This window comes from Simochromis diagramma, unplaced genomic scaffold (genome assembly GCF_900408965.1).
Source record: "Simochromis diagramma unplaced genomic scaffold, fSimDia1.1 OVJJ01000026.1, whole genome shotgun sequence".
Taxonomy (NCBI): Eukaryota; Metazoa; Chordata; class Actinopteri; order Cichliformes; family Cichlidae; genus Simochromis; species Simochromis diagramma.
In genome coordinates this window covers 2,257,493-2,279,191 of record NW_024386985.1, presented here as the reverse complement: position 1 = coordinate 2,279,191, position 21,699 = coordinate 2,257,493, and the positions used below count along the sequence as shown (strand labels likewise).

The following is a 21,699-nucleotide window of genomic DNA, read 5'->3' as shown; positions in this document are numbered from 1 at the left end:
CGCAGCGGGCTGAGGCGGCGGCGGTGGCGCGGGTACCGGTGCCGACGTACTGGGAATGGGTTCGGGTACAGGGGCAGTGGCTGACTGAAGGTTCTGAACCGCGGATTGCATCTTCTCCTGCTCGTCAGTGAGTGAGTTAACCTTCGCCAGGAGAAACTGGAGCGCGTCCTCGTGAGTACCAAGAATGGCGCCCTGTTTCGAGACGGCAGTCCGGATTTGATCCGCTGAGTCCATATACTGGCCAGATTATACTGTCAGGCGCAGTGGCCCGTGGACATGGGATGGACTCAAGTGCAGATTCAAAACCGGAGGCTAGGGGTGAGGTGTAACGAAAAGAGATTTTATTTTACAATGCTCAGAGGCTAACAGAAAGTGCAGACTAGAATCAATGAACATAAACTAGATGTCTGAGGCGAGAGAAAAATACTGTGGTGATAACTAGATGGCAGGGATAACTGGGTGCAGGTACTGGGCAGGGGAAACTGTGGCGGGCCAGGGCACTGAAACAGAGGACAGAGCAGTCAGGGGAATCCCACAGAGGTTTGCGAGTGAATCTACGGATAGTACACTGAGCTGTCTTACAAGCTTGCAGGTGGGGGTTGCGTGGAGGGGGGAGGCAGGAGAGGTCCAGGTGGGTGCTGCATGCAATGCAGGGAGGCAGGCAGCAAACTGGTATCCAGGAGAGCTTGGTAGGTGGGTTTCAGAGGCTGACGAGAAAAACAGAGATTCGGTTAATACACACGATTAGTCACCAAGGAACGGACGTGAGGCCGAGAACTGACTAAAGTTGGCAGATAATCTGGCGAAGACCAGTTGAGTGCGCCGGTCATAAATACTGCTGGTACGATTGCCATCAGGTGAGGAGCAACAAAGACTCCACCCAGTGGGGAGGAGCTGATGCTGTGGAAAACCACCCAGACCACGACAATAACGGAATACGGAATACGTTACAGAATACATTTTGGGGCATGTATTCTGTAATCTGTAGTGGAATACATTTTAAAAGTAACCTTCCCAACGCTGCTAACCAGTGTGAGTGATACACTTATATAGGTCACTTTACAAAAACATTTTTTTTTACATGTGTGTTATAGTCGGATTAATTTAATTGTAGCACAAGTTATCCAAATTTGACTATTGAACTCCTTTAAATAGCTCAACTTTTAGATGCGTTCCCAGATGGAACAAGGCATGTAGTTTTCCATTCCCTTCTTCTACTGGAGTTGGGATTGGGTGAAATAATTTAGGTTGGGTATTGACAGGAGGAAGCTCCCCCAGTGCTTTATTGGCTCACTACATAAATGAGAAAAAAATAACCAACTAACACAGCAGAAATGGAAGAGCTGGTTAGTAACTTAATGTTTTATTGAAATGTGCCAATTTCTGTTTGATATCAAGTCAACTGACAAACATTTAATTAAATTACTAGTGGATGTTTTCAGGCTGCTAATATGCCAGAAAGCTTAATTAAATCAAATGATCCTGAGGCTGTTCAAACACATAAAACAGTTCTAATCTCTGTTTTAAACACATATCAAAGTTATAACATCACTACAGGGGTGGGTACAAATTCAGTTCACTCAACTTCCTCTTGTCCCATGATAACCATCAGCCTAGCACCACCAGCTTTGTTAAGGCAAACTTAAAAAATGTGTGCATTTCACTTTGCCTCCTGATCATTTAGCTCCAAGCAGACATCCTGTCTCATCTTTTATAATGCAAACAGCTGGCTGCTTGCAGTACAGCAGTACAAAAAAATACATTGTCAAAAAACAAAACAAAAACAAAAAGTCATAAAAAATGTATATATCAAATAAAAATTATTGAATCAATGCAAGTAATAGCAGGTACAGGACCAAGGACAAATTTTATAATAGAAATCTTATCATTGTCCTTGTGTTGCCATAAATTCCACTGTAAATGCGCTATTGTGGAGTCTTTTGCAACTGCTTTGCTTTAAAAGGTTTTTGTGGAGCTAGATGAGCTCATCTGTATTGTCCTTCTGCCTGCACGGGTGTCCTTTGCTGCTGCGCTCCTTTCAGCATAACTTACAGAGAACCATTCAAACTGCAAGAGGAGGCTATACATTGGTCTCAAGGCCATTCATATCTATAGTGCAGTGTTCTTTGCTCTTCTTCAGATGTCTCGGAGGAATTGGAGGTTTCTTCCTGTCTGAAAGCGGCCGAACGCCCTCCTCCAGTTGTATGAGTTGAGCCACTTCAGGAGGGATGAACTGGTGTTTGACCCCTAAAGGAGGGGGTCGGCAGTTGCCATTGTTGTTGTGGCAGTTCATCACAGGAGGGGTGCTCATTGCTGTTTTGCTCTCACAGATCAAAGGTACCTGTAGATTGGACAATATATGGGACTACTTGAAAAAATCTGGAGTGCTCAGAAGGTTCTCTTTGTTAAGGAAACCAAAGGTTGAAAAGGAAAAATGATCCAAGGCTATTGAAGTGCCACTTCTTGTGGTTGTAATACATTTTAGTTTTTAACAAATACATTTTTCCAATGGCAAAAATAAATAATGAAATTATTATATTATTTTTTCCCATTATTTAAATGTTCATCAATTGTGTGCAATTTTTTTTTTTTTAGCTCAGTCTCCAAAATCTTTGTATGTTGTGTAAAAGATTTGGAAGCCATTTAAACCCCAATTACCTTCAATAGAAGTATTTTTGAATTATTGTATCAATTTTTTAAACCACTTGTCAAACTCAGGGTGACTGAAGCTGTGATAGGATGAGAGGCGGGGCGCGTCCTGCACAGAGCATCAGTCAGTCAACTAACATCAACAACAACTAACAAATCAGATTTCATTATTAGTCACTGCCGTTTTATACTGTTCAATTACAACCCCAATGAAAAAAATAAAAATGTTGAGGCACACAACGATGTGTGCTGCTGGTAAAGTTTCTGGGCTGCCTTTCCTCATAACAGCCACCCCTCAAGATTCTCTCCATATAAAGCAATGCAATATCAGGGACTCTAACATCCAGTCCTTTTACTGAATTCCACATGCTTTCAACTGGTGAAAGGCGTGAAGCGTTTGGATATGTTGCTCTAAGACCTTTACATACCTTTCAGCATTGATGGTGCCTTTCCAGATGTGAAAGCATCTGGAAAGGCACCATCAGAATAGGCTATTCTGATCATGTTCACATGCGCCTTCATCTTTGCATGATACAGCTTTAACCTACATTTGTGAATGGCATGTTGAATTGTGTTTAGAGAGTGATTTCTGGAAGTGTTCCTAAGCCTATGCAGTATTAATCATGTCTGTTTTTAATGAAGTGCTGCCCCAGGTCCTGAAAATCATAGTCATCCACTACTCATTTTCAGACCTGTCCCCAAATTCTGAATATTTTGACTTTGAATATTAGATTTTTATTATGTGCTGCAGATGATGAGATATTCTCACATTTCTACATGCATTATTTTGCAGATTAGGGAGCCTCTGCCCTTCTTTACTTCTGAGAAACTCTCTAAGATTCTCTCTTTATACCCAATGGCACTGATCAGTTGCCAGTTAACCCAATTAGATGCAAAATGTTCCTCCAGCTGTTTCTTTTTAGTGCTGCTCACTTTTCTCAATTTAAAGGTTTATGGGAATCTTGCGAATCATTTCATTCTGTCTTATTTGCATTTTATACACCATGTCAACTTTTTGGAACTGAGGTTGTAATTGCTGTTTAAAGGATTGCAAATGATTTGATGAAAGTAGGGAGGGGCTAAACCTAAAATTATAGTAAATGCACACTTAAATCTTCAGTTTCTTCTAAATGTCTACTACTTAGCCAAATCTCTAAAAATGCGTGAAACAGAACTAATAACGTTTTCAGCCCCAAGAAGCAAACTATGGGCTCAATCACCACGATTACCCAAGTCCTTTGAAACATATTGTCATTAAAACTCACCCCATCTCCCTCTTTCATGAAGTCTTTTCTGCAGATGTGTGCCATGATGCCTGTGGCCAAAGCATCCCCCATTACATTGACCATGGTGCGAAATCTGTCTCTGTAAAAGAAGAAGACATTTAAGACATTTTTGATTTGGACCGATAGAAATCGAGTCAGTAGAGCTGTTGTCGGTTTGGATCTTTAATACATTTTAGAAGTGATATGCAACTTACAATGCCCAGTCTACTGCAATGATGAGAGTGATGTCGTCAGTTGGCAGACCAACAGATGTTAGCACTATCACCATGGTGACCAGCCCAGCTTGTGGTATTCCTGCTGCACCTATGCTGGCTGCAGTAGCAGTGATGCTGTTGGAGAGATGGGAGGTGAAGTCAATTAAAGTAAAAAAGCTGATGACAAATATAAAGTGGATGGCTTCTTCTGCTGAAACAGTACACGTGTGACAGAAAATATGGCAAAGCAGAACAGCTCTACTTTAAAAACTGCTTCTTTGTCCAAATAAACCCCTAAAGTGACAAAGAATGCTTTCAATTTGCATTTATGCCAACCAGACTCCCTGAGTAACCCAGAGGGTTAGTGTTAGAGAAGATGAACCTAGACAAAGGGTGAGACGGAGCCAGATCATCCACTGTGGAGACCCCTGAAGGGAGCAGCTGAAAGATGTTTCTGTGACAGAGGTAGTGGTCCATGACATCAACTGTTGTGGAATTTTAACTTCAAATATAGTCCTGATATTCTCACATACTTTTACTGATTGTTCCCCCCCCCCATATGTGGTGGTTCTAATTCATTTTTCCATCTATTTTTGTTCTTCAGGATTTGTTGTGTTTAGTTCATTTTTGTGCTGAATGCAAATACTTTAAAGTAAATTAAAGACTCTTCTTGCCTAATTTGTTTTGTGGATTATATCTCAAGGTGAGCCTGGCCCCAAAAGTACACAATAATGTTAATAATGTCTCTAAGGCAACTGTCTAATTGAGAGGCCTCTTATCTGGTGTAAAATGTTGGCACATCGGATATCTGGTGCAGCTCCAGAGTTTGACGAAGAGATGATCCCACAACTCACTACACCACAGTCTGGGGTGAAATGATGAAATGGGAGTTAGGGTCAGAAACTCAACCATGATATCACGGAAATATACTGTTTATTGAGGCCACGTGGCTCTTCAGTGAGATAAGCTGTCATGTTTATACTACATCTATAAAAGCGTACTCTGGCTAATGACAGCCTTCCTTTGTCCTCCGCTTGTCAATTTTTCTAATTTTTATGGAAAAACTGGTTCTCATGCAGAGATTTACAAAGTTTTCAGTTTTCACATGTTAGTTCCTTCTACCACAGATCTGAGCAGAGGAGGCAATGAGACAACACAAGGAGCAAGGAGTCAAGGAAACAGGCATTTGGAGCCTCATTTTAAAGCAATGAAAACCAATTAAACATGATGTATTATACACCTGCGTCATAAATAATTTTATTATAGCCCATATATAGGTGTACACAGGGGTAACAGTGCCCATGGCATTTTTTATTTTTTTCTTTACAGCCACTTTTAATTATTTTCACAACATTACACAATGTGAAAGAGTTGAAGGTAAAGACACTTCAGCAAAAGATACATCTGTGCATCCTTGGTTATAGTTCCTACAGAAGCCTCTTCTCTCCTCTGTCCTCCGTACGTTTTAGAAGTGTAGAAATTAGAGGAATGAGAGAAGCTCAAAGATTCCTTAAACAGGAAGAAAGCATCTGCAGGGCCAGCCTCTTACACTAATACTGAATTTGAGAAAAGTTCTACTTTTCTTTGCTTTTTCTAAAGAATCTCAGAAAGACAGTATCCTCCATTAGCATTTTGTCAACCAGACCATGGGAGCCTGTAGTTCTCTGTAGTACTTGTTTCTTATCGCCAGCAGAGTCCACAGGGAAATGAGACACTTGACTGAGAAAATGTATTAGAGTGTTGGTTTACTTCATCTCATTTATTATATTTATTATCTCAAGTAATGCCAGCAAGCCATTTATTTGTTATTTTTATTTATTTCCATCTGTTATAAGCCCTTGTTTGTTTTCTGTGATTTATTTTTCCACATCTGTCTTCCAGCAAGCTCCTCTGCATGTTCAGCACCAGTAGATGTTGTTTCCCCACACAGAAATAGTGTTTATAAGTAGTGGTTAAAGGGAAACTTATTTTATCTACTTCTTCTTTTTTTGTTTTAATCTTGAAGGCATCAGTATGCTTCAATAGATTTGTTGGTAGAAGTCTACATTTCCCTTATAAAGCTCCAAAACCAACTATCCAACAGCAATGTTCACTGTGAGCATCATTTTACACATAGTAGTCTGATATGATAGACAATTAAAACTACATGTGTGGCTACTGAGCTTAGTTTTTAGCCCATAGTTTGATGTAGTTGATGAATTACGCTGGAACAATCTATTTAAAAAGTCCCTTCAGAAGTTGCTGCCTCTCACTTCAGCGAAGCCTGAGGTCTGGCTGTCATTCACACCAGCAGGCACAATAATACATTCATCAGCGTATTCTTTCTCGAGCTTGAGTCTCTGTGATGATCAGCATGATGAGCCATTCTTTTACGTGCATCCATTGCTGTGCTTGAGCAGCTCTCTGCTGCAACAGTGAATCACTGGGATGAGCTTTCAAACATGTTTTCAGCTTCAACACAAAAACATAAAGCAGCATTATAAACAGATTTCAGCTGCCGACAACTGTCTAAAATTGAAACTCTTCAACTTGAATTTTATTTTGTGAAAGGAAAATAAGTCCCTGAGAGACAAATCTGATGAACAGGGTGTTGTGGTGATGAGCATTGTGTTGATGTGGCAAAAAAAAACACTCCTGCATCTTCAGTGTGTTGTGTGCAGGTACACGATTTTACGTATCACAGTTCAGGTGGTTTGTAGCGAATGTTTTTCCTCAGAAAATGCAGGGTGGTACACTAAATCTCCTCACCACCTCCTGAACAAATTCGTGGTGCACTGCAAGATAAATAACTTCTGTTTTGGACACTGCAAGCCCTTCAATTGAAACCTGCTGTTCGGTCATTAAGCCTGACACCGAGGTCTAACCACCAGAGATGATCCTTGACATGAAAGGTGGTTAAGTTTGACACAGAAGGTGATGCTTGCTCTGAGTTAGTGCAGCCCTCTGATCAGAACAGGACTTCCAGTGTGATTAATGTAAAGCATATGAATGACTAAAAATATTCAATGATACTTACATGGCTTTGTCAAAATAAATAAAGTAAAATAAAATTACATTTAAAAAAGGTTTACTGACCTGATGGTGATGATCTGACCGAAGTCCAGCTCATAATTATTAACTTGTGCAATGAATATTGCTGCAACAGCCTCATAAAGAGCGGTGCCGTCCATATTGATGGTTGCACCCACGGGTAGCACGAAACGGATGATGCGACGGTCAATGTGGTTGTTCTCTAAGAGGCACTTGAAGGTTATAGGCAAAGTGGCTGAGCTGAGGAAAACGAAGAAAAAGACAGAGAGGACAGCTAATAAAAAATAAATATGAAGCCTCCTAATTTCTCTCAGGCATGCATGCAAACAAACACAATCTGTTCATTCATGCTGACTAAGAATAATAATGCTTTGCATGACAGTATGCAGCAGATGCTTTTTACTAATCTGAGTCTAGCAAACACATGCATGCGTGATGAAGCCACTCTGACCCCAAAGACCTCAGAAGAACTCCGTCTTTGTCAGTCTGCGTATGCAACAAGGAATGATTTGTTTAAAATTGAATAGAAAATAGAATAGAAAACATTAATAGACCATGGCAGTGCTTTTGGAGAGGTTTAACCAGTTTATGTCAAATCACATATTGTTGGGGTGCATTTTCTAAAGTATACTGTTGTGTTTTTCACTTTAGAGCTTCCCTACCTACAACTTGTTTTCATTCGTTTACACACGAGATACAAATGAAGGCAGTCACAGATCTACCACAGCAAACACAATGTCTGCCAAATACATGCAAAAACACTGACATGGTCATCTAAATTAAAACTAAAGCCCGTTTTTGTTATAGAATATGATCTGTCAGCATGCACACATGATACACAAGCATCAGTGGAGCCTGTTTAAAGACACGTGGAATGCTCTTTTACTTTCCCCTCTCTTCCCACACACCAGATGTTTTCTGATCAGCCAACAGCCCTTTGAGATTTTTCACAGTAAAGGTTCCAGTAAAAAGGAAGAAAAGAATAAGTGTTGTTAAGACTCGGGGATGTTTTATTTTGACTCACAAATGAGATGATAAAATGAGTTACTGATGTTTTCCTTTTGTAACACATTCATTCTCTCTATAATAAGTTTCTTTACCTGGAGGAGGTTGCCAGTGCAATGAGCAGGGCTTGCAGGATTCCCCGTATGTAAACAATGGGACTCTTTTTGGTGATGAAGAAGTACATAGCAGGCAGGATAAACAAGCCGTGCAGCACCAAACCAAACACCACAGTGATGGCATAGAAACCGAGCTTCTTCCCCATGGCTGAGGGATCACTCATTTCCAGGATCTTTCCAGCCACCAGGAAAACAATACCAAATGGAAAATACCTGAGGAGATGAAGACAATCAAGTGTCAAAATGGCAGTTATAAGTCTTAGATTTTATGAGATGGTGGGAGAAAAGAAGCCATACACAGAGTTTTACACCAAGAAACACCAATGTCCTTTAAAAAAAAAAAAAAAATAGATTAGGGGCATGTGAACATATGCGTGCAGTCTGTCCAACCATCAGTCAGCTGAATGACAACCAGACAAGAAATCTAGACAAGAAGGAGCTAGTTAGTTTAGCAATTGAGCTTTAAAAGTAAGAGTGACAGGATTGTCTAAGACTAAAGCCATTGTTTTCCTTCTAATCCAGTTCTTTTCATTCAAATTCCGTTCTTGTCATTCTAATTCTGTTAATTTAGTTCAAAATCCGTTGTTGTCATTCTAATTCTGTTGTTTTCATTCAAATTGTGTTGTTTTCTTTCAAATTTTGTTTTTTTTTCTTATTCCGCTTTTTCATTCCAATTCTGTACTTGTCATTCTGATTCTTTTCTTTTCATTCTAATTCCGTTGTTTTCATCCTAAAACTTTTCTTTTCATTCAAACTCAGTTCTTTTCATTCTAATTCTTCATTCTAATCCCCGTGTTTTCATTCAAATTCTATCCTTGTCATTCTAATTCTGTTGTTTTTGTTCAAAATCAGTTCTTTTCATTCAAATGTTGTTGTTTTCATTCAAATTTTGTTGTTTTCTTTCAAATTCTGGTGCTTTCATTCAACTTCCGTTCTTGTTATTCTAATTCTGCTGTTCTCATTGAAATTCTGTTCTCTTCGTTCTAAACCAGTTTTTTCATTCAAATTTTGTTGTTTTCATTCTAATTCAGTTCTTTTCATTCAAATTCCATTGTTTTCATTTTAATTCTGTTGTTTTCATTCTAATTATGTTATTTTCACTCTAGTTTTGTTGTTTTCATTCAAATTTTGTTGATTTCTTTCAACTTCGGGTGTTTTCATTCAAATTCCGTTTTTGTCATTCTAATTCTGTTATTCTCTTTCAAATTCCATTCTCTTCATTCTAATTCTGTTTTTCTCATTCAAATTTTGTTAATTTCATTCTAATTCAGTTCTTTTCATTCAACTTCCATTCTTGTCATTCTAATTCTGTTAATTTAGTTCAAAATCCGTTGTTGTCATTCTAATTCTGTTGTTTGATCAACAATAACGGTGGAACTACTCGTTACTGAGTTCATGTTTGGAACTTTGATATCTTTTTTTTTTGTTTGTTTTGTTTTGTTTTGTTTTGTTTTTTTGGGGGGGAGGGGGATCCTAAACCTTTGATCAGCTGTAAATCAGCCTGTTTCAATTTAAGTGTTGTTTTCAATAAATTGCATACTTAAAAAAAGTCTTGTCACACTCCCATTTCTTCTACTTGCATGTTAAAGCTCTAACCATGCAAAATGTGATTTTTTTGCCATTTTTTCAAGTGGTCTTAAACTTTTGATCGGAACTGTATAAGATGCTGTGGCTCTGTAAACACGTTCTAATCACAGAATAAGATCCTCCAAACAATAACATCCTGACTATAAGGCAGTTCAGGTTCGTCACGATTTTTTAATAGAACAGTTTCTCTGAAAATGATTAATTACTTGGATATTCCTTTGTAATTAGGTAATAATAATTTGCTATTTGCACTCAGACTCATTCTCACTTTGAATCATCCAATAAAGAAAGTGAAAGAAAGGTTAACCATGTCTCAACCTGATTCTGATGATAATACGTAGAGTTCTTGTCTAAACGGCTGATGCTGGTTATGTTTCTTAGAAAATTCTTTCATTCATAGCTTTTTCAAGTAGAAAAAATAATACTTTACAATTACCATATAACAATGGCGACAATCTTAAGGACAGCTTCATTCAGGCTCTGGCAGAAGTTTACCAAGGCACTGCCATTTGGCCCCATCCTTCCTAACATAATACCTGTGAAAACAAAGAAAAACCTCTGAAACAATGATGGATAAAATCATTTAAATTTCTTTATTTCAGGCAAGATGTATTCAAGAAATGTCAGATAAGAACAATGCATTTTTTTTACCCATGGTGGCTGAAAAAATAACAATTCCAAGGACGTTCATTCCATCACTTGTTCCTTCTCGTGTCCGTATGAGAACATCAGGGGGCGGAGTCAGGTCAAGAGCAAAGTTCTGGATGTCGGTTCCGTTGTCATCCTGAATACCGTAGACGAGTGCCCGCCGTGTGGTGGACTCTGACTGGGCCTGACGCACTGTCGGTCTGGGCTTCATTATGTACTCGCTGCTTGTTCGATACTGTTGCCAAGGAACAGAAAGAGTTGTTCTTAAAAAAGAAGTCCTACAAAATGTAAACCTTTGTATCTGAAACTGCAGTTTGTGTCATCAGAGATCATACCTGCTGAAATGTGGCCTGGACCAGATTTGCTGGAAACATGTTGCTGCAAGGCAAGCGCATACATTTAATGAATCGTTCTAAAAGGTTGAACACAATGCCAGCTAATAAAAAATTGAGCTGACCAATGCAGTGCATACATACAGACACCAAACTCAGTAGACCTCCTGTGACCTCATTTTGGAAATATCTGCATAAAGGAACTCTCTTCTATATTAATCCATTCCTCTTTTCTTATGGAGTCAGATACTGAGAAGATGTTTTAGGGTGATTTAGTCCTTGATTCCAAGGACAAAATTATCATCGTTTTGAAACTGTGCAATAATGAAGGCCAGATGCCTGTAATGGAGAAAATAAAACCATGAAATTTTTCCAAGATAGGGAGTCTCAGGAGACATAATTATTTCATCCGTCCATTTTCTGCTGATTATCCCTCTCACCAATGACCTCTTCCTTACAAGAAGGTGCAAAGGCTTTCCCAAACAAGTCAAGAGAACTGTTCTCTCCAACGTGTCCAGAGTTTGCCCCATGGATTTTTCCCAGGAGGACATATCCAAAACACTTCGCCTCCATCTCCAGGTCAACAAGCCATCGTCAAAAGCAGCTCAGTCAACTCTTTTTGATGTGGAGGACCTGTTGTTAAGGGAAACCCCAAACACCCTTTGGAAGAAACCCATTTCTGCTGATTGTATCTGTGATCTTATTTATTTGTGCTCTACCAGATTGAATGATAAATCATCAGCTTCACTTTCACACTCAGGGCTCTTTTCTTTTTGAAAAATCAGCTCAGCATCTTTGTCATTGCAGACTACCCTACCCACACTTGTGAACAAGACCCTGAGATGCTTGAGCTCCATCACTTGGGGCAGTATCTCATCCCCAGAGTTGGCACCCCAAACGAGAACCATAGCCTCAGACTTGATTAATTGGTTTATTGTCATTCCCGCTGCTTCACGTTCTGCTGCAAAGTGAATACTGGAGGTCACCACTAAAAAAAGCAAATAGAACCACATCATCTGTTAGAACCTGCGACAACCGAATTGACACCCTCTACCCCTTGGCTGAGCTTAGAGCCAAGGTCTCACTGTAGCTGTACAAGGACAGCACAGCCCACAATAATGTACCCCTGAAGCACGCTCTGAAGGACACCCTGAGGGAATCCCACACTTCATCAAATATAGAGCGGATATACAGGGTGGGCCATTTATATGGATACACCATAATAGCATGGGAATGGTTGGTGATATTAAAGTCCTGTTTGTGGCACATTAGTATATGTGAGGAGGCAAACTCCTCAAGATGGGTGGTGACCATTGTGGCCATTTAGAAGTCGTTTCTCCTGCGGTGTTGCTATCAGTGTGTGAAGAGTGGGAGAAAAGGGTTGCATTGACAATCCAACACAATGGGCAGCACATGGAACACATTTTATAAGTGGTCAGAAACTTGTAAATAACTCATGAAAGACTAAAGTTACGTTGAAACCAAGCACACCATTGTTTTTCTTGTGACATTACCAATAAGTTTGATGTGTCACATGGCCCTCTTCCTATTGAAAAAACAAAAGTTGTATCCAAGATGGCCGACTTCTAAATGGCCACCATGGTCACCACCCATCTTGAGGATTTTGCCCCCTCACATATACTAATGTGCCACAAACAGGACTTTAATATCACCAACCATGCCCATTTTATTACGGTGTATCCATATAAATGGCCCACCCTGTAGAGACGATCCAGTGTTCTGTGACCAAAACAAAAAAACACATCGTGCATGTGTTATTCACAAACTAAAAAGAAAACTTACAAAATCGGCTTCAAAACTTTTTAAAAAGAAAATTAAGGAATCGCATGTACTCTTGTTAAAAGGTTCACACAAAGTGATACTGCAGTATATTATTGTAGTTTTTCAACCTACACGTATGCTTAATATAGAGAAATTCATACTCATACTCTGTTTAGTCAAACCCAGCAGTGTTTCATGTTCAGACAAAATGTTTCCATTTGAAGCTTTGGCAATAGTGAGATCTTTTCGTCACTCCCCATTTTTTTTCAAAACATGAAGAATTTTGAATGAACTGCAAGGTTGTTTTTAGGCCAACAGATGAGTAAAAAAAAAAAAAACATCATACAAAACAAAAACAAAAATAAAACAAAGAAGAGCAAAACAGGAAAGGCAAATCTGCAACTTTCATTATTATTATTGAGCCACTCCTCTGTCTCCTTTCTACACATGCAGTGGGCTCGGTTTCCTTGGCAAATGAAAAACCCAAGTTCTCTCAGCTAAAGATTATCACTTTATTAGACTATGTAATAACAAGCATTTTTTTCTAAAACATTTACATTCCTATTTTTGAAATCAATATTAGATTAACAAATTGAACTTGGGTTTTTACACTGGAACACAGCGTGCGTGTTCTGCTGTCAGACTCCATAATAAAGACTTTAACTGATCAAGCACACACATCCATACATATGCAATAATACTAAGTGCAATAATCCTTTCTGTCATCGTTGTATTTTTACTCAGTTGTATATAGTATTTGTATTTGTATTCTATTTTTATCTTATTGTATATTTATTTTATTTTATTCTACTGTATATAGTATTTTATTCTATTCTGTACAGTTGTGTACTGTATTTATTCTTATTGTATTCTAATTTTTGCCTCATAACTTTTGCACTGTCCACTTCCTGCTGTGACAAAACAAATTTCCCACGTGTGGGACTAATAAAGGTTATCTTATCTTATCTTATCTAATAAAAACAAGAATATCATATTATGACTTCAGGGTAAAAAAAATCCTTGGCTGTTGTCTGATACAAAGCAGTGATATTTATGCTCTCATCTAAACAAACTAAATTGAATTGTTTGCCTGCGGTTGGTGAAGTTGTGCAATTCAGAAGTTGGAAGCACCGACTTGGAAACCTTGAACTCACATCATTTTCACAGTTGTTTAGAGTAATAATCCTGTTTCATTTTCATCAGTTTTTTTTTAACCTTGACCAAAACCTCACCTTAACCTTTTCCAATTGCCTTTGGTTGCTCAAGCTAAACTTTCTTCTCATGCAAGCATGGGGTTGGCTTTCCAAAAAGTAACTTGAAAAACAATGCTTTTGCCAGACAGACACCACGCTTAATGTTCAGGTCTGATCAGGTCTGATAATAATAATAATAATAATCCCAAAAAACATCACTTTACCTCAGCCCTTACTTAGAATTTTAATTACTTGCACATTTGACAAAATGAAATTGCATTTGAATTACTGATACACTATGAATAGCGCAGGCTTCCGCTTTAAAATCAAGGGGAGAGTTTAAATTTCAAAAGAAGGCTGCTAATGTTAGAAATCTCAAACGAGATGCACTCCAAAGATCTGCCATGTATTTTTTAGAAATTCAGAATAGGACATAATGATACACTCAAAAAAAAAAAAAAAATGAAATTGAGTGGTTGTTACATCTACAGGAGTCTAACTTTAATCTGAACAAAATAATTTCATGTTTCTATGGTAAATGTAATTAATTCATGCAGGATCTGCATAAAATTCAGTGACTTTATTTATTCTTGTTGAGATGACATGACAATCTAGGAAGAGTAGGTATTTGCCTTGACTCGTGAAAATTCACAAGGTCATATGAGATTTCAAACCACTGGGGTTATAAGAGGCTGAAAAGCATACACACACCTGTCAAGGACAAAAAAATAAAGAAAATTCTGTATCAAGCCTTGTAATCATAGCTTTCCTACTTTTCTTTTAGTGCTGATTGACAGCTTGGTGGGGTGGTGGTTACACTGACAAGTCGAGCAGCCACCTCTACTTTTTTTGGTATACCGAAAAAAGTAAATTGGGTGGTTGTTACATTAAAAAGTCCAACTTGTAATTTGAACACAATAATTTCATGTTTCTATGAATGTAATTAAATCATGAAGGATCTGTACGAAATTCAACAACTTAACTCATTCACTGCCATTGACGTCTATAGCCGTCAATGGCAGTGAATGAGTCAATGGGTTTAACTCATTCACTGCCAATGGCTGGCAGTGAATGAGTTAATTTGTTCTTGTTGAGATGACATGATGCAATCTAGTAAGAGTGGTTAGTTGCTGAACTCATGAAATTCACAAGATCGCACAAGATTTCAAACTGCAGGAAAATCACTGGAGTTATAAGAGGCAGACAACTACACACACACCACGTGCATGCTATTGCTATTTATTGTGGATTAACCTGTCAAGGACAAAAACAAAAAAAGTCTGCATCAAATACAGGAAATCATAGCTTTCCTGTATTTCCTAGATTGTTGGATCATCAGGGGGTCCTTTTGTCCTTCTGCGGGGGGATACTCCCACTAGGTTTAAATCTGGGACTCCCCACCATTTGATCTCAGAACTGAAGAAGCTTCTCGGATGAGAGGTGAAACGTCTTCAAGCAACTTAAAGAAGTCCAGACGCTTTTCTTTGCAAGCTCCTTTGACTACGATGACCTGGATGACTGAGAACCTTCACAGACATTCATCATTAATTAAATTACGTTGGTCCAACTCAAGTACATTAAGTTGGAATAACAGAATTGCATTTTAATCATGTGGAAGTTCATTCAAAGAGGTTTGTTTTTTTAGTTTATAAAGGGAAGCTTGACTTTAGCTTCCAATGATACATGATACTTTAGAGAGTTCATTTTCTGAAATCTAATGTGATTGAAAAGACAGTAATATGAAAAAATCATTTGGGGAGGTGGAAATGTAATATTGGATTGGTTAGACTACGTACATGTGAGTTTTGTTTTGTCAAAAATGTCAAAATAACATGGCAATATGGACATTTTTTTCTATTATTATCTGTCTGTTTAATTCTATTAATTTTACTGGCTGCAGACAACTTGACATAAAGGAAATATCTAGAATAGAACAGAATAGGATACAGTATTTTTAATGTCTAAAATAGATTTCAATATAGTTTACACAAAAGCACTAAGGACTATAGTATTGTATTTGAATGTCAAACTGTGGAACTGCAGACTTCAACTCCAAAAACTCAAACACATGCCACACTTCCATTAGTTAGTTTTTACTGACAGAGTTTTTAAGGTCACTGCTCCGATTACTGGCTTCAGACTCACCATCCAAATAAACAGCCTGAAATCAGATGCTTGGATTAGAAAACCAAACAGATACAGAGACGCGCCAGGTGACAGTTAATAGTCCTGTTTACAGATACTGCTTATGAGAAACTGAGTACCATCTTCTATTAAAGAAGATTAAATGGTTTTTAGTCAACAATGAAGTCATCCCAGAATACGGGAACTGAATAGTTTAAGACAACCAATATGTTTAATCCTCTCTCGGGATTTGTTACAAATCCGAACAGCCTGAAAAACTAGGGTGCGGTCAGGATTGTGTCTGCTCTACAAACACACCATCACCTACTTACCCTTAGTTTAGGGTCACTTTAAAATCTGCAAGTTTTGAAAGAAAAGCACATTTCCTATTTCTTTATTTATGATGTAAAAAAATGACAAGTAAAATAAATACTTTGTGATTCTTAATGGATTATCTATGTAGGTGTACAGAGCCCCATTTTCAGCAGCCACCGTTCCCCGGCACATTATGTTACCTAATGCAAGTTTATCATGTTAAAAGGTGATCTCGGTAAAAGCCATTTCCCAATTATGTTATAAAATCTGTTCTGCTGATTAAAGAAGCAATTTCGCTAGCTGAGAGGAGCATTAACCGACCCATTGTGGGTTAAATTATTAGCTCAAAGTAATCGCCAAGAAATAACGTACTTTTGAAACTTGTCAGGCTATTTTATTAAAAAAAAAATCTATATACCTGTTTTCAGGGTGTGTGTCATCATGTCAAAACACTGCTGTCGAGACAGACGGTGAAGTTTGAACTACAGCAATGGAACTTTTGATTATTTTAGCAGGTGTTTACATGTTTGCGAGAAAGATTCAAAGAAAAGATCTGGAGTACCTATCCTCCACTATCTTGCCAGTATTTTTGAGTCTGGTATCCATGCTAAAAGTTGAGATTTCTCTACCTGTGTTGACTCAGTTTGACTCTTTGTTTACATGAATGAAGTAAAGACCACAGAACAAACCTCATTCTTAAATCACTCGTCAAACTGAACAGAAATTCACTAGCTGGGCCAACGTCACCGTTTTAGTAGGTAAAGGTGAATGCTTTGACATGCACTGAGCAGGGGTTTGGGGAAGGCCTGGAAGGGGACTGGCGACGGCTCCCAGGCCTGGCAGATCCCCATGTACTGAATAGGAGTGAAGAAGTTAAAGAATTGAGAACAAGGAGGGAGGGTGGGACACGTAAACGAGAATGAACAGCTTGCAGAACTGGGGGAACCTATATAGATGATATCCATAACGAGCGTGTTTGGTGGCCTGGTCCTGCTCCTGAAATTCCAATATATAATCTCCAATCCATGAGATGGCCAACACACCTTTGTTGGCCATCTCACACAGCACATGCTAAATTCAGCGCCTGTAGCAGTATGTGCTTTGTTTCTACTGCCATCAAATGAGTCAAAGTCGCATTTGTGTTTAATTCATGGCCTGGAGATAATTCTTCAGAAAACTTAGACAAATGTTCTAATCTCACCGGATCAGGTCCAGGAGTGCATCTGCAGAACTCATGATGGGTTTGCTGCTGTCCTCAGAGTCCTCTTTTTGGGCTGCACCTCCTGGGTGGATGATGGAGACCATGATGATCCCCACGATCACAGCCACAAAGGTGGTCCACAGGTAATACGATACTGTGATCAGACCGAGGCGACTGGAACATTTTGCATCGAGAGCTGCCAGTCCCGACATCAAACTGAAAGAAAAAACAAGAAGTTTGGACTGAATGCATTTTAACCTTTCCACTTCTGAGTTACCTGGATTTGTATACTCGTTTCTAACACTGATTAAATATTCCAGCAATCAAAATTTTAATGGTATGCAACATAACTTGCTCTTTCCTGCCACAAATAGTATATGTACATAGAACAAAAATGTTCTGGGAGGGTCCTGGATGATCGATGGTTCATTCATGGGTTTGAATTCACCATCTGGCCGTGACTTTCTGTGTGGAGTTAGCATGTCTGTGTGGGTTCTCTCCAGGTACTCTCCAGCTTCCTAACACAGCCCAGTCATTCAGTTGGTGGGGTCGCGTTAATTGGGGATTCTAATTTGCCCATAGATGTGACTGTGAGTGTGAATGTGGTCTGTGTCACTGTTTTAGCCCTTTGACAGACAGGGTGTACCCTGCCCCTATGGTAGCTGGGTTCCATTCCCCCTGTGACCCTGAATTGGATAAGTGCAAGAAATTGGATGGATGGATGGACCGATTGGTAAATTCAAAATAATACTCTGGTGTGGCATAGAGGTTATCAGATTGTGGCGCCGCTCAGGTGTTACTGAAGCCCAGGTTGCTTTGATTGCAGCATTCAGTTTGTCTGTACTTTGTTGGGTTGGGTATTTTTTTATTATCTTCTTGGCAATAAACCACAGCTTGGCCAATCAAGCACAGCAATAACATCATCAGTAAAGAATTTGGTAGTAGTTTTGGTGCTGTGGCCAGGTCCTAAGTCCTGTGGAAAAGAAAATCAGCTGCTCCATAAATCTTCTCAGCAAATGGAAGCACAAAGTGCTCGAAAGTCTTCTTTTAAATATCTGAATTCATTTTGGACTTAATAAAATATAACTTTTCATGACAATCCTCTCAAGGCTGCAGTTATCCCTGTTGCTTGTGCACCTTTTCCTACCACACTTTTCTCTCCCACTAAGCTTTCTATTAATATACTTTCATATTGCATTCTGTGAACAGACAGACTTTTCAGATATTTCCTTCTGAACTAGGAGTACACAAGGTATTTATATTCCGAATATGAATTTATTCAAACTCCAAAGTTTTAGCAGCAGCACAAATTTTGTGTTTCATAAATGTTGCCATTTTAGTTTTTAATTTATATTATTTTGTTACGTTTCTAAGAGTGAATAACAATAAAAAGCACTTCAGAAGTTTGAAAGCTATTATTGGTAAATACATAAAAATTAAGCTTTGGCAGTGGTGCCACTGGTAGTATTAAAAAAATTCTAATATTTTTCTGTGACATTTTTTCCACGTTACATGCGAGTACATTTTGATCTAGTAACAACACGCAACACAAAAATAAAAGTATTCGGACAGCAAAGAGCAAAGGACACATAGGAGAAGAGCATCAGGTGGTTGGATGGCTAGTTAAAACACTGGACTCAAATGCAGGAAGCTGTGGTTTGTTTCCCAGTTTCATTTCCCCTTAAAACAACGACGGAAGCTCCAAAAGCTACTGATATGGACGGTGATCATTTAGACATATCCTACATACTGAATGTTCAAAGTAAATTCCTCAAAGTAAAAATGTTAGTTTCATCTGTGAAAGCAAACAAAAGAGGAATGCAATGAGACAAATCATTAAAGAACCATCATCAAAACCAAAGATTAAACTACATACAAATTCTCAAAACAAGATTAATGAAGAAACGTTTTGCATTTCTCAGTAAATAAGAAAATAAATGGATGCTTTTAAAATGTATTTTTTCCATGCAAAATCTTATTCAGTGAGCTAGTTTTATGTTGAATAATAAACAGCATTTCCTTACATGGGATGTTTGTTAGTAATTTTACTGGTATATAAACAGATTCATGAGCAAAGCTCCAATAGAGATAAGTTTAGATAAGATGGAGTAGATGAAACAAACTGTAAAGAAGTGCAGGCAGCACACTGACATTTTAAAAAAGGAGAATTTTTATGGACATGATTCTAAAGAGGGCTTTTCTGTGGAGAGAAACAAAGTTTTCACTCTCAGTGGATAAAATAATGTACTTTTTTTCAAAACCACAGGTTTATCTCTGTGTTATGATAGTAAGATGGGCCCACTTCCAACACATAATTTTTCAACATGAAGGTTACTGGTGTGAAAGAGTGTACTTTAACCCAAACCACAATGACTTTCTAAACCGACCAGACAGCTTTTAGTGTCCACATTCAAAAAGTGACAAGCTGGTGAAAACAAATCTAAAAAGGACATGACAAAAAAAAGCAGTGAGGTTTATAAACCTGTGCTACTACCACCCCTCCAGACTTCTGACCTTCATCTTTGGTTTATATTTTAATAGTGGCTAATATTACGGAGCTAAGATAAAGAGAAGCAATAAGCAGACACTGTGTGAGAACACATTGTGAGAGCTTTGGTGTTTATCCGGTCGTTAAGTGATGACGTGACGAATCCTACTTCCGGGCCCAAAGTAGTCTGCGTTTAATATGGCTTTTGTGTTGTTAACATGTTTAATGTTATGTATTTTCTTCTATTTAATCTCAAAAAGCTCCTAAAACAGTCAGTGATCACTGTTGACCTCCCTCGGCTTTTATTACCGCTAATTATTTATTTAAGCTCAGTTTTTAAAACCTTAGGATGTAACTACAGCCCAGCCCATGCAGCAGTATATGAATGACTAACCTCGTATTATGGATGGATTATCTCAGTTGTTCTCCTGGCTGAAGTTTGGTCCTTTTACAGCATCCTACCATGCGATTACATTTGTTCCTGACCACCGAGAACACTCACGTTAACTTTTATCCAGTGGAAAAAAAGTTAGCTTGTTTATATTATGCTAACATAGCTGTGTCGCTAGCGGTCACGTAGCACATCATTATATACCAGCTAGCCCAACTTCAGTAACCCTACAAACGTCACTGCTGTTTAGTTTTCTGTCTTCATTTATGTTGGAAGTGATAACAAAGCTGTACGTTTGAATTTGTTTCCAAAACCCCGCAGTCAGGACATGCTATATTGTATTTAGATAGAAGCTAGCGAGCTAACTTCCTGCTAACTTCTAACTCCGTTAAATGTCATAAATTCCGTTTTCGTGGATGCCTGGATGTTAAACTCAATTGTTACACCTGGTAGAGCAGAACACTGATCATTTTATTAAAGATGAAAGACTTTAGACAGTTCTTCAACTCTCAGTAATGCCATAGTGATCGTTTGATATATGGACCTGCAGCGGAGTTTAGGCCCAGACACGGCTAAGGAGACTTAACGACCGGATACTCGATGAGCTAACAAAGAAACAGAGATGAACTGTTCAATTGATGGATCAAGCGCAAATGGAGCTAGGAATCAAAGGCAGACAATACTGTCAGTTTATTGTACTTGCAGTACAGGTAAGCAGCTGATCACATTATTTTGCTATTTTTTCTATTCACATGGACTTAAAATTAAGTACATCTATCATTTTATTTTTATTTTATTTTAGATTCACATATTTTGTCAAACTTGATTCCAATGTCAATTATCCCAAACCAGCAGAATGTAAATGTATGTATGTCTTAATAAGCGACTGAATACATTACTGGAAACTTTAGATATGCTAAGTTAAGTAGTGATTTGGGTCATTGTGTTAGAGCTGTACTGACGTGCAGGTACCTGGACACGACGAGTGGGAGAATCAGCATCTTCAGCATCCTCATTAGTAGCTCACCAGGAAACTGAAAGTACTTCACCTCCTGTCAGGGTAAGAGAAGAGAAATAATGGTCACGGGTAATTTTAGGAAGTCTATCACACAGATTTTTGAAAAGGACCTTATGTTACTTAAAAAGAAATAATGAACAGGAGCAGGGCATGACAGTGACGCATAATGAATTACCTTTTGAAGAGTTTAGATGTCTGTTATAAAAAAAATTCAGTTTCATGGACAGAAATGAGACTCTGGACTATTTTCCTATTTTTCTTCTTTGCTAATAAATGGGTACATGTTTAATCTGCATTGTAAACACCTTCATCTCACCCTATCTCTTGCACTCTGTCACAC

General features: G+C 38.4%; 1 protein-coding gene across 1 annotated transcript; it reads right to left on the bottom strand.

The window, feature by feature from the left end:
• Positions 1-998: 998 nt before the first annotated feature.
• Positions 999-21,453, bottom strand: LOC120738904 (excitatory amino acid transporter 5-like). The gene is made up of 10 exons (XM_040040478.1): positions 21,314-21,453; positions 17,463-17,678; positions 10,851-10,893; positions 10,519-10,750; positions 10,304-10,403; positions 8,260-8,493; positions 7,205-7,399; positions 4,130-4,264; positions 3,915-4,014; positions 999-2,341 (listed from the first exon to the last, which is right to left on the bottom strand). The coding sequence occupies exons 1-10, from the start codon at positions 21,355-21,357 to the stop codon at positions 2,081-2,083; spliced, it is 1,560 nt and encodes a 519-aa protein (XP_039896412.1). The 5' UTR covers positions 21,358-21,453; the 3' UTR covers positions 999-2,080.
• Positions 21,454-21,699: the final 246 nt, after the last annotated feature.